Here is a 13,475-nt window from a genome sequence, read left to right as displayed (position 1 = left end):
GGCAGTTTAGGTAAACAAGGGAAGGACTGATTTCCTGTTGGACCCAGCAAACATTGCCCAAACAGTAACAACATTATACTCGCACATGCGGCTAATGGTCTGTGAAAGAATGTGCAGCCCATGGGGGAGTGTGTGGCGGCTGATGACTATATTCAGGCAGGGAGGTGACCCACCGCTTCTTCCTGGATCCAGTTTCCAAGAGAGCCAGGAAAAGCAGGCCAGGCAGCCAGCCACTGGCTCTGGTCTCAGTCTTGCTGCCCACATCACACGTTCGATAGATGCAGCCAGTTCCAATTCTTGGAAAAAGCTATACAAGGGCTGTGCTGTTATACCACCGAGTTGAAAGGGAAGGACATAGGAAGACTGCTGGCTGGCATGACTTGTAACTAGATGAGGAATGTTAACAGAATACCAACCACCAAATTCCAGACAGAACCAAAAATGTCGTAAGATTTTCACTTCAGCATTCTTTAGTCTCACAGAGGCTGAAGGGCTGGGAACCTCAGCTTACTAATTAGAAGCCCAATTTATTTCTATTCCACCAAAACCTTCATTCTACGGGGAGCATATCAGAACTCAAAGGGAATATACCTTTTTACTACAAATTCCAGGTGACACTGGGATTTAGTCATTTTACACGAAGCAACAAAAACACCTTGCAGAATGCATTCACCGTATTCTGGAACATATTTAACAGAGGAGCCAGAGGCACCTACAGGGTGCTCTCTAGTCAGCTCTGCTTGTGAAGGCACAGGTTAGATGGGACCAATGATCTGGTTCCCATCTGGACAAGCTCAGTGTAGTCCTTGCTGGGCCAGGGAAGTTCCTCCTACGTCCACCCACTATACATAATCCCAACGACTGGAAAAATAGAACTAAAAAGCATATTTTCTACTAATGGTGGAAGCACCAACACTCCATAGCTTTCAGTATTAGCTAAAAACAAATCCCTTTTCTGGACCTAATTATAAGGATAAATCTGAAAGTTCGAGGTAGCTGGAAAAAAAGCATATTCTACTAGCCACCTAGTATACAGAATCCGAATGAGAACAGTACCTTATGGAGTTATGAGTAATACAAGAAAACTGGGTAATGAACATGTGGCTCTATGTTACCATTAATGAGGCCCTTAAAAGCCAGAATGCTATCAGAAAGGGGGAGCACCTCAAAGACAAGTGATAGGAACAATCATCTTTTTTACTCCCCCAGGTCACTCTTAGCCTTGAAGAATCAAAACAGAGCAAAGGTATACCTCAGAAATAAACCATTCAATATGGAGAATTTGCTGCCTTTCCAATGCAGCCATATCATTCAAACAGACCTGCCTGTCTTAGAGAAGGCTGCTGCGTGAAGACCGAGAGCACAAGTCCTGTAGCTGCCTGCCGGAGAGAGGGGCCTTGGTCTAGGCAGTACTAGGACGAGGGTCAAGAGAAGGATTTTTTTCAATGCCCCAAACTTGAAAAGGAAGCACTGGGTATGAACAAGGGACACTTTCAGAACTGACCAAGAATGAGAAAACAATGCTGAGGAAGAACTGCAAGAGGGCTCCAAGACCAGAGAGCAGCAGGGATCGCTGGGTCAGGGCTAAGAACCAAGGCCAGTGTCCTTTGAGGAACATTTGAACAGAGCCCCCACTCCACCATGTTCTAGGCAATGCTAATACTCCACCATTGTCATGGGCATGAAATCATACACATATGAGGCTCTTACCCTCAGTGAAAGCACAGATGGGACATTATTTCTTGCTACCTCAGCCTCTTAAGCCCTAGCACTGCCATTTCTTCAGCGTAGAACTTCTTTCCAAAAGCCATGAGAATGCAGGTAGAATATGAATAAAGCCGAAATTGGTGGCTCAGACTCGTCAGTGTCCTTTAGGAAATTTCTCACTGCCCAGAGGTGTTTGTTTTATTCTGGCAACTCTTCATTGTAACAGATGGTTTGGTGTCACTTGCCAAGCGCCTCTGGTACAGGCTGGGAAGACGATACCAAGAACTTGCCGAGTGCCAGATGCCTTCTGCAGAATGTCAGGCGTGACAGAAACAGGAGGAAGCCAGAAGCCAGGGTGGGGGTGTACAGGGAGGGCAAAAAGGGGAGGGGGGCTACTGCACACCAATCCCAAGAGATGCATGTTTGCAGTATACTCTGGGGCGGAGAGAGGAGCAGCGGACTACTCGGTGCGGCTCAATACAGCCAGCGGATCCACTGAACCCGTGCACAGCACCACAGGGATGGATGTGAGGAGAGCTGTTCTCCAAGTTTTTTGTGGGAATGACAACATTGACAAAGAGAGTGATGTGTGTCATCAAATGAGCTTTAATGTCTCCCTCTCACAGCATGATAGTATTGTTTCAACTGGAACTAGCACAAGGCTTCCACAGCTGACTTCCTGTGAGGACGGAGGCTGGCAGGCCCCTGGATGCTGGAGCAGCTCCAGGCCTCAGCTCGGTCCAAACACCCACATCTGCCGCAGCTCACCCGCTCTGGAGTTCTGGAAGTGACAGTGTCGATTCTGTGAGAACCAAGTTCTTCAGACACTGTTCCACCTCGGTACTAACTGCTCCCTCCACCAGCCCTCAGCTCTGTGAGGTCCGAGGGAGCACGCCGCCTTTGCAAGGCCAAAATCTCTCATCATCGCAGGTTTGAATCCTCTGTTTTGTAACTTCTTCAGACATCTTAGATGCGTGAGCCAGGCTAACTATGGGACCTGCCCCACCCAGAGCATTCTTGGAAGTCCTATCCAAGCCCGCACAAGTGAGCTTCCTGCCCAGTGGCTCCCTTCTATGCCCAACACAGGAGGGTAGTTCCACAGAACTGCAGTTAGAAGTGAAGACGGACAGGAGCTCACCTGCTTTCTGTATCCAGTCAGTGCTTGTCTTGATGGCTTTCTCTCTTTCTTCCATTAACAAGCACTTCTGCATGTACACACAACTCTAGAAGGATCCTCCTATCTGAAGACTATGGAAATATTTTCTGAATTCATAGAACTATCCCCTTTGTTGAGTGATGTTCAAACCGCAGACTGGTCTCTGCCTTCCCAGATATCTTCCCGTTGCTTGGCTTCCAGTCGTTTTCTCTCTGGAAGTAAGGACAGTGTTAGAAGTAGGAGTACCCTTCATACCACCAGGTACTTCCCTTTAATCCAAATTATAAGCAAACTTTAATCATGAGAAAAGGATTTCCTGGTCTCCTTGTACCTGATTCCAAGAGTTATTATTTTTAACTTTCCAAGTGTTTTATAAGTGGAAATAATGTGACTAGTACTATATAATAAAGAGAAAGATCTGGAGCGAATAGAAATAAAAAGTCTGTGGAGTGGGGCGCCTGGGTGGTTCAGCAGGCTGTGTTCAACTCCTAATCTCAGCTCAGGTCTTGATCTCAGGGTTGTGAGTTGAACCCACTTACTGGGTTCCACAATCCAGTTTTGCTGATAATGTATTTATTTTAATTCTACTTCTCAACTGTGTTAGTGGTTATACATAATTGCCTGTTATTCCCACTTCACTGATCTTTAAAAATATTCAATAGGGATAGAGAATATGTTTCAATATTCTTCTGCCTTCTTGCTCAAATGGAAATGGTAGCCACTTGGCTTTAGTTATATCTCCCTATTACAGTCTCACAGAAAAAATATTTCAGAGGCAAATCAAATTTCAGTATTTTCAGAGCACTTTCAGGAGTCAAAAATCTTCTGGTGGGGTGCCTGGGTGACTCAGTGGGTTGAAGCCTCTGCCTTCGGCTCAGGTCATGATCCCAGGGTCCTGGGATCGAGCCCGCATCGGGCTCTCTGCTCAGCAGGGAGCCTGTTTCCCCTCCTTCTCTCTCTGCCTGCTTGTGATCTCTGTCAAATAAATAAACAAAAATCTTTAAAAAAAAAAATCTTCTGGAATGCACAATTCCCACCTGGAAAAATGACCACATATAATCAAGAGAAACAAAGAAATATTTCTAAAACCAAAACAAAAACACAAATCTAGGCAATCCATCTTCAATTTGTAACAGAGAAGCTTAGTTTCCATATAATACTTTTACCAAAACCTGAGACAATACAGACTATACATGATCTGGTGACGCAAGCACTTTGTGAAGTACCACCATACGAGCTCTAATTTCATGGCTAGTCATTCATCACCTTTACAATGAAATGTACATGATAAGCCTAAGTGCTTCCTCTCGAGGACTATTATTTCAGATAGTGCCTGTAAAAGATTTTGAAAGTCATGACCCAGGAAAATTATTAGAGAAATCAAGGTGAGTTTAGAGTTAACACTTGCTATGTTGACATACCTTTCCAAATCAGGATAATCCCTTACAAAATTCCTTTACTAAATATCTGACTGTACTTTAAGGGCAAAGAACTTGGTCAGGAAGTTGACTGGCACTTGGAAATGTGAGAAAGAGAAATTCACTGCTATTTGGGCACCACCTTGTGGCATTATCTGAATATAGCAGCAAAGTTCTAACTTAAGAGACAAAAAAACCCGGGGGAAGGTGCGGTGGGGGGTGGTCGGCAATTCAAAACTGAAGGCTAATTAATTCAATGCCTTGTGACTTGGCTTTAAGACAGGCTTGAACTGGGATTGGGATTCTCCAGGGAGACAGCAGTAAGGAAAACTGGCTTGTCTAAAGGTAAAAGCAATGTTGGATGAGGGGCGCCTGGGTGGCTCAGTCGGTTAAGTGTCTGACTTCAGTTCAGGTCATGACCCCGGGGTCCTGGAATGTAGCCCCTAATCACAATCAGGATCCCTGCTCAGAGGGGAGTCTGCTACTCCCTCTCCTTCTGCCCTACCTCCTCTGCTTGCGCTCTGTCTCTAGCTTTCTCTCTCTCTCTAATAAATAAAATCTTAAAAAAAAAAAAAAAGAAAAGCAGCAGCAATGTCAGATGAAAGCCATCAAAAACTGGTCCTGGATTCCTAGAAAAAGTGAAGAAACCAGGAAAGTGAAATACTAGAACTCAAATTTTTAAATAATAAGCTTAGAAATTTAAATCAGAAAGGCTATCTGGGAAGTTCTAAGAAAAGAGAGTAGAAGAATATAACTGCCCATAAACCACAAGTCCAAAATCAAAGCAATTCTGAAAACAAAAAAAATTTTTTTAAAGTTTAGGGCCAAAGCTCACTTGGTGATAAAATACACTGGAAAAATAAGAGGCTGCTTATAGTCTTACACATGTTATTTTATGGAACAGTCATACACTTTGTGGCAGAAATATTAATGTTAGTGTATTTGACTTTGGTGTTAGGTTATGTTGGATAACCATATTATCTTTCTAAAATTAGAAAAGTTTAGAATACTGAAACATTTTTTACCCTAATGCTTTCTAATAAAAAGATTATAGATCTCTACTGCCAAATACATGTAAATATAAGGGGCAACTCCGGTGGTCAGCCATACCAGAAATCATTGAAGGCTGGGGCACGAACTGAGAAGCACAAGGAAACGGTAGCAATGTGAGGCACACATGCCGAAATTCAGAACACGGGTGGATGAGGGATTTTTAAAGAAGAAATGTAGGTATGGAGAGGCTAAGTGACTTGTCTAAGGTTACATAACCAGTGAAAAACTAAAGCTGGAACATGGATCCTTAATTCTTCAACCAGCATACTTTCCAGTGTCCTGACATCTGAAAATATGTAAAAAAGGGAAAAATGGAAAAAAAAATGTATTCAGAAAGATAAGGAAGCATGTCATCCCTTTATTAAAAAGAGAAAGGAAAGCAGATAATAGCTGACAGACTGCATGAAAAAAGCTCCTGTTAACTTTACCTCCAACAATTAAAAAAGGTAAACTAAGTAAAGAGAAAGCACAAGCGCAGCCATAAGGACAAGGAGCTAATGGAAGAAGAAAAGAATCTGTATGAAATGATTAACCTACAGCGCACGGGGAGCGGGCCCTGCAGACTGTCATTGCCCAGTATGAGAAACCAGCTGGCGGCAATGATTTTATTAAATGAGGTGACTGAATCACCACTTATCACTGAGGGAAGAAAACGGCCTGAAGATGGAAAAAAAGGGCCAATTTGGTGTCATTTCAAAAGAAAATAAAGAAAAGGGATGTAAATTAACACTTCCAAAATCTACTTCTACACCTAAGAAAATAATGGAGAAAAAAAATCACAAAATTCCCAGGCAGCTGCCTACAGAGTAATAATCAACATGAAGACTGGAAGTACAAGTCTGGTCAAACTCATCTAATTGCCTTCTTTTATGGATTGACAGAGCTGATAGATTAAGGAGAAGTAATTTAAGTAACCTCTTAATTTTAGCAAGGTTTTAGATTTTAGGCTTACCAAGTATTTATATAATCACTAATATCCTGGGAAATAAATAGTCTGGATCACAGAAGTGTTAAGGGGGCATTTAACAGTGGAGAGCGGAATGTTCACCAATGTATTATTAAGTGTCAACACAAAGAACTAGGTGCTACTTATTTAGCAATAGTTGGTAAACTGGTCAGTTAATCCTAGGGTTAACATTTTCATCTCTGATTAGGTCAGGGATATACGTTTACTAAATAGAAGGCAAAGGCAAAAATATGAGTAAATGCTGCATCTCAGAGTAGATGATCACATAAAGATGAAAAGAGAAACGTGGTTAGAAATGAAGGGAATTTCACGTTAGGGACGAAAAGACACAAAGAAAATGCCACACGACCCAGATTATGAGTCAGCAATGCAGCAGAGCCCTTGAAGGCAGATAATAGAATGCCTAACCAGGATTTCAAAAGGTAGCAGTTGTGATTAAATTTTTTTATTACAGTTGACTAAGTATTCTATAGGGATGGTTTTACTTTTATATTCTTAGTGATTTAATTAAGCATACTAGGGGATCAAATCATTGTTTACTTACTCTGCCTTTTAGGCCTGTGACCCAAAACATGCCTTTTAGAACCAGCCAATTAGCCATTTAGCCCCAAGAGTAAAATGGAAATAAGTTATGAAATAAAATTTTGGCAGGCTCTGAAAATCAGAGAGTACCTTATTCTGAGAAGCAATGATATCTTTTATCTCCAATTTTAGGCAGGAATCAAGTGTTTTAATAAATGAAACATGGGGAAATTTTACACATACTCCTGCATCTGGTCTTTAAAATTCAGTTTTATTGTTTTTGTGTGAATCACTGGTTTAAAACATGATTAAGTCAAGTACAAGTACAAAGGATCAAGGATGAACTATGCTTTGATTTCCCGCTCTCCGTGCAATGATTATGCACGTGCTCTGATTATGCACTCTGTTAGACTAAAAATCACTTCTCCCATGTTCTAAGACTCACACACTAAAATTTTTTAATTAATTTTTTATTTTTTTCAGCATAACAGTATTCATTATTTTTGCACCACACCCAGTGCTCCATGCAATCCGTGCCCTCTACAATACCCACCACCTGGTGCCCCCAACCTCCCACCCCCCACCCCTTCAAAATTCTCAGATCGTTTTTCAGAGTCCATAGTCTCTCATGGTTCAACTCCCACACACTAAAATTTTTATCCTCCAAATATATACACTATGATTTGCTTAAAATGATTTGGGTACTTCTTTTTTCTCAACTTGTCCCAGGGTAATGTTACTTTCTCAATCTCCTTTAAAGAAAAGGAAAAAACAAAACAAAACAAAAAACTTTCTTACCTACTTTCTCTATTTATCTATTTACCTACCCACCTCTTTATAAGCCGATCCCATGCCCATTGTGGAACCCAACACAGGACCTGAACTCACAACCCTGAGATCAAGACCTGTGCTGAGATCAAGAGTCAGACACTTAACTGACTAAGCCACCCAGGCACCCCTGAATCCCCTTTTTAATTAAGGGCTAAAACACAGACTTCTCATCAAAAGAGTAAGAGGACCAAAGCAGGGTGAGGGAACTTACCAGGAAGTATTTAAACCTGGGAAAATCACAAATTCCAAATTCATTAATTAGAAGGTTTTCATACAAAGTGTTCGACTCTGGGTTTTATAAAGAAAAATATAGAGGACTTGAAAGAGTTCAGAGTAGAATCACGAATGAAATAAGATTTATGAAGAAAAAGTGACCAATGTCCGTCATGCATTCTTCCATCAACGAACATACACACTGAGTATCTTTTAATGAACCAGACACTATGCCAGACAGCAGAACTCAAGTGAGGGTGGGGACAAAGCCTAGCTATTCTATAATACTATTTATAAGAGTACCTATATCAGGATGGCACATAGATTTCAATTTCCATGCTAATTCTGATCAAATGGCAGAGGTCAAGTCAAAACTCACAAAACACTATCATGACTGATTAGCACTATTTGTCGCAAATGGGGAAGCTGCAGTACATACTTGTCTTCACTCTCATTATTACAAATGAATACTAATTTTCTAAGAGTCACATAAACAGAAGTATCCTGAATTTGTAAAGCACCTTTCTAAATAAATGTTTTTACGTATTAACTTCGATTGTGCTCAAAAAATTCTCCAGGGTAAGTCAGGTATTCATTTTGCTTTGTTGGAAACTAGAGCACAGAGAGTATAAGAAACAAGCCCATGGCAACACAGCTGAAGTTAATGGCAAAACTCTCTTACAGCCCAGGTTCCCTTATTCCTCAATAACCTGCTCTTGGCGTCTAAAGATTAGAACAGGATGGTGTCCACATGATCCCTATTTCCACAAAGGAAAAAAAGAAAAGGAAACTGGCTTAAACTATTATACAGATTTAAGTAAGACCCAGGGAAGAATTTTTTGACAGTGAAAGCTGCGTGTAAAAAAAAAAAAAAAAAAAAAAAAGGCTGCCATATTTAACTTTCTAAAGACCTTAAAAATTCTTTTATTTTGTTTTCCCCTAGGAAAAAATGTTAATTACTCTGAAGTCCTTCAAGAGGGATTATAGCATTATAGAGAGAGCATGGGTTTTAATTAGAGAGGCCTTGGTTTAAATGCCTCCTATCAATTTACCAACTAGATAACTTTGGGCCCCATAGTTAACTTCCCTGGGCCAGCTCTAAACTGGAGATACTATTTTCCATCATGGGATTATCATAACTTACAACATTGCCTGGAGTTGTCTTCCCATCCTTTTAATCACAAAAACCCCATCCTGTTTTTAATCCTAAAACCTTCAGAACTAAAAACAAATAATCCAATTAAAAATGGGCAAAAGCCTTGAACAGATATTTCTCCAAAGACAAAATATAGATGGGGAAAGACATGAAAAGACGCTCAACATCACTCAACCTCGGGGAAATACAAATCAAAACCACAATAAGACCATCTCACACCTGCCAGAATAGCTAAAATCAAAAAGGATAAAAAAACTACACGTGTTGTATCATACTCAAAGGGTCTGTCCAACAAGACCTAATAATTTTAAATATCTATGCCCCTAACATGGGAGGAGCCAACTATATAAACCAATAACAAAATCAAAGAAATACATCGAGAATAATACAATAATAGTAGGGGACTTTAACACTCCCCTCACTGAAATGGACAGATCATCTAAGCAAAAGGTCAACCAGGAAATAAAGGCCTTAAATGACACACTGGACCAGATGGACATCACAGATATATTCAGGACATTCCATCCCAAAATAACAGAATACACATTCTTCTCTAGTGCACATGGAACATTCTCCAGAATAGACCACATCCTGGGTCATAAATCAGGTCTCAACCGGTATCAAAAGATTGGGATCATTCCCTGCATATTTTCAGACCACAATGCTCTGAAGCTAGAACTCAATCACAAGAGGAAATTTGGAAAGAACCCAAATACATGGAGAGTAAACAGCATCCTTCTAAAGAATGAATGGGTCAACCAGGAAATTAAAGAAGAATTGAAAAAATTCATGGAAACAAATGACAATGAAAACACAACGGTTCAAAATCTGTGGGACACAACAAAGGCAGTCCTGAGAGGAAAATATATAGCAGGACAAGCCTTTCTCAAGAAACAACAAAGGTCTCAAATACACAACCTAACCCTACACCTAAACGAGCTGGAGAAAGAACAACAAAGAAAGCCTAAACCCAGCAGGAGAAGAGAAATCATAAAGATCAGAGAAGAAATCAATGAAATAGAAACCAAAAAAACAATTAAACAAACCAACGAAACTAGGAGCTGGTTCTTTCAAAGAATTAATAAGATTGACAAACCCCTGGCCAGACTTACCAAAAAGAAAAGAGAAAGGACCCAAATAAATAAAATCATGAATGAAAGAGGAGAGATCACAACCAACACCAAAGAAATACAAACAATTATAAGAACATACTATGAGCAACTCTACGCCAACAAATTCGACAATCTGGAAGAAATGGATACATTTCTAGAGACATAAACTACCACAACTGAACCAAGAAGAAATAGAAAACCTGAACGGACCCATAACCAGTTAGGAGATTGAAACAGTCATCTAAAATCTCCAAACAAAAGTCCAGGGCCAGATGGCTTCCCAGGGGAATTCTACAAAACATTTAACGAAGAATTAATTCCTATTCTCCTGAAACTGTTTCAAAAAATAGAAATGGAAGGAAAACTTCCAAACTCATTTCAGCATCACCTTGATCCCAAAACCAGACAAGGATCCCATCAAAAAAAGAGAATTACAGACCAATATCCTTGATGAACACAGATGCGAAAATTCTCACCAAAATACTGGGCAATAGGATCCAACAGCACATTAAAAGGATTATTCACCACGACCAAGTGGGATTTATTCCAGGGCTGCAAGGTTGGTTCAACATCCGCAAATCAATCAATGTGATGCAACACATTAATAAAAGAAAGAACAAGAACTATATGATATTCTCAATAGATGCTGAAAAAGCATTTGACAAAGTGCAGCATCCCTTCCTGATTAAAACTCTTCAAAGTGTAGGGATAGAGGGCACATACCTCAATATTATCAAAGCCATCTATGAAAAACCCACTGCAAATATCATTCTCAATGGAGAAAAACTGAAAGCTTTTCCGCTAAGGTCAGGAACACGGAAGGGATGCCGTTATCACCACTGCTATTCAACATAGTACTAGAAGTCCTTGCCTCAGCAATCAGACAACAGAAGAAATAAAAGGCATATAAATCGGCAAAGAAGAAGTCAAACTATCACTCTTTGCAGATCATATGATACTATATGTGGAAAACCCAAAAGGCTCCACTCCAAAACTGCCAGAACTTGTACAGGAATTCAGTAAAGTGTCAGGATATAAAGTCAATGCACAGAAATCAGTTGCATTTCTCTACACCAACAACAAGACAGAAGAAAGAGAAATTAAGGAGTCAATCCCATTTACAATTGCACCCAAAACCATAAGATACCTAGGAATAAACCTAACCAAAGAGGCAAAGAATCTATACTCAGAAAACTATAAAGTACTCATGAAAGAAATTGAGGAAGACACAAAATAAATATTGTGAAAATGTCTATTCTACCTAAAGCAATCTACACATTTAATGCAATCCCTATCAAAATCCCATCCATTTTTCAAAGAAATAGAACAAATAATCCTAAAATTTATATGGAACCAGAAAAGACCTTGAATAGCCAAAGGAATATTGAAAAAGAAAGCCGAAGTTGGTGGCATCACAATCCCAGACTTCAAGCTCTCTTACAAAGCTGTCATCATCAAGACAGTATGGTACTGGCACAAAAACAGACACATAGATCAATGGAACGGAATAGAGAGCCCAGAAATAGACCCTCAACTCTACAGTCAACTAATCTTCGACAAAGCAGGAAGGAATGTCCAATGGAAAAAAGACAGCCTCTTCAACAAATGGTGCTGGGAAAATTGGACAGCCACATGCAGAAAAATGAAATTGGACTATTTCCTTACACCACACACAAAAATAGACTCAAAATGGATGAAGGACCTCAATGTGAGAAAGAAATCAATCAAAATCCTTGAGAAGAACACAGGCAGCAACCTCTTCGACCTGAGCTGCAGTAACATCTTCCTAGGAACATCGCCAAAGGCAAGGGAAGCAAGGGCAAAAATGAACTATTGGGATTTTATCAAGATCAAAAGCTTTTGCACAGGAAAAGGAAACAGTTAACAAAACCAAAAGACAACTGACAGAATGGGAGAAGATATTTGCAAACGATATATCAGACAAAGGGATTTTGGGTATCCAAAATCTATAAAGAGCTTATCAAACTCAACATCCAAAGAACAAATAATCCAATCAAGAAATGGGCAGAGGACATGAATAGACATTTCTGCAAGGAAGACATCCAGATGGCCAACAGACACATGAAAAAATGCTCCACATCACTCTGCATCAGGGAAATACAAATCAAAACCACAATGAGATACCACCTCAAACCAGTCAGAATGGCTAAAATTAACAAGTCAAGAAATGACAGATGCTGGCGAGGATGCGGAGAGAGGGGAACCCTCCTACACTGTTCATGGAAATGCCAGCTGGTACAACCACTCTGGAAAATAGTGTGGAGGTTCCTCAAAAAACTGAAAACAGAGCTACCCTATGACCCAGCGATTGCACTACTGGGTGTATATCCTAAAGATACAAACACGGTGCTCCAAAGGGGCACATGCACCCGAATGTTTATAGCAGCAATGTCCACAATAGCCAAACTATGGAAAGAACCTAGGTGTCCATCAAAAGATGAATGGATAAAGAAGATGTGGTATATATATATATACAATGGAATACTATGCAGCCATCAAAAGAAATGAAATCTTGCCATTTGCAACGACGTGGATGGAACTAGAGGGTATTATGCTTAGTGAAATAAGTCAATCAGAGAAAGACAACTATCATATGATCTCCCTGATATGAGGAAGTGGAGATGCAATGTGGGGGGTTTGCAGGGTGGGAAAAGAAAAAATGAAAGAAGATGGGATTGGGAGGGAGATAAACCATGAAAGACTCAATCTCAAAAAACAGCCTGAGAGTTGCTGGGGGTAGGGGGGACAGACGAGGGTGGTGGGGATATGGACATTGGGGAGGGTATGTGCTATGATGAGTGCTGTGAAATGTGTAAACTTAGCAATTCACAGACCTGTACCCCTGGGGATAAAAATATATTATATGTTTATTAAAAAATTTTAAAATAAAAAAAAACTACGTGTTGGTAAGGATGTGGAGAAATAGGAACCCATGTGCACTGTTGGTGGGAATGCAAACTGGGGCAGCCACTGTGGAAGACAGTGTGGAGATTCCTTGAAACATTAAAAATAGAACTACCATATGACCCAGTAATCACACAACTGGGTACTTACCCAAAGATTTTTAAAAAACACTAATTTGATAGGATACATGCACCCCTATGTTTATTGTAGCATTATTTACATTAGCCAAACTAAGAAGTAGCCTAAGCATCCATCAGTATTTATCCATCCATCAATGGATAAAGAAGAGGTGGTATATATGTATACAATGGAGATTATTGAGCCATAAAAAAGGATGAAATCTTGCCATTTGCAACAACATGGACGGAGCTAGAGACTGTAATGCTAAAAGCAAAAGAATAGCATATGATTTTTC

General features: G+C 40.1%; 1 protein-coding gene across 10 annotated transcripts in view; it reads right to left on the bottom strand.

Annotated features, from left to right (window-relative positions):
- Positions 1-2,290: 2,290 nt before the first annotated feature.
- The window catches only part of R3HCC1L (R3H domain and coiled-coil containing 1 like), a 93,021-nt gene continuing 81,836 nt past the window's right edge, over positions 2,291-13,475 (bottom strand). For all 10 annotated transcript variants that reach the window (XM_047702344.1, XM_047702341.1, XM_047702347.1 and 7 more), the window contains one exon: positions 2,291-3,075. In XM_047702344.1, the coding sequence (XP_047558300.1) occupies positions 3,008-3,075 (68 nt within the window). In that variant the 3' untranslated portion in view covers positions 2,291-3,007. The remainder of the gene's footprint in view (positions 3,076-13,475) is intronic.

The sequence above is a fragment of the Lutra lutra genome, chromosome 14, assembly GCF_902655055.1.
Source record: "Lutra lutra chromosome 14, mLutLut1.2, whole genome shotgun sequence".
Taxonomy (NCBI): Eukaryota; Metazoa; Chordata; class Mammalia; order Carnivora; family Mustelidae; genus Lutra; species Lutra lutra.
Note: the sequence above shows the minus strand (reverse complement) of the source record. Positions and strands in the feature narration are given on the sequence as shown.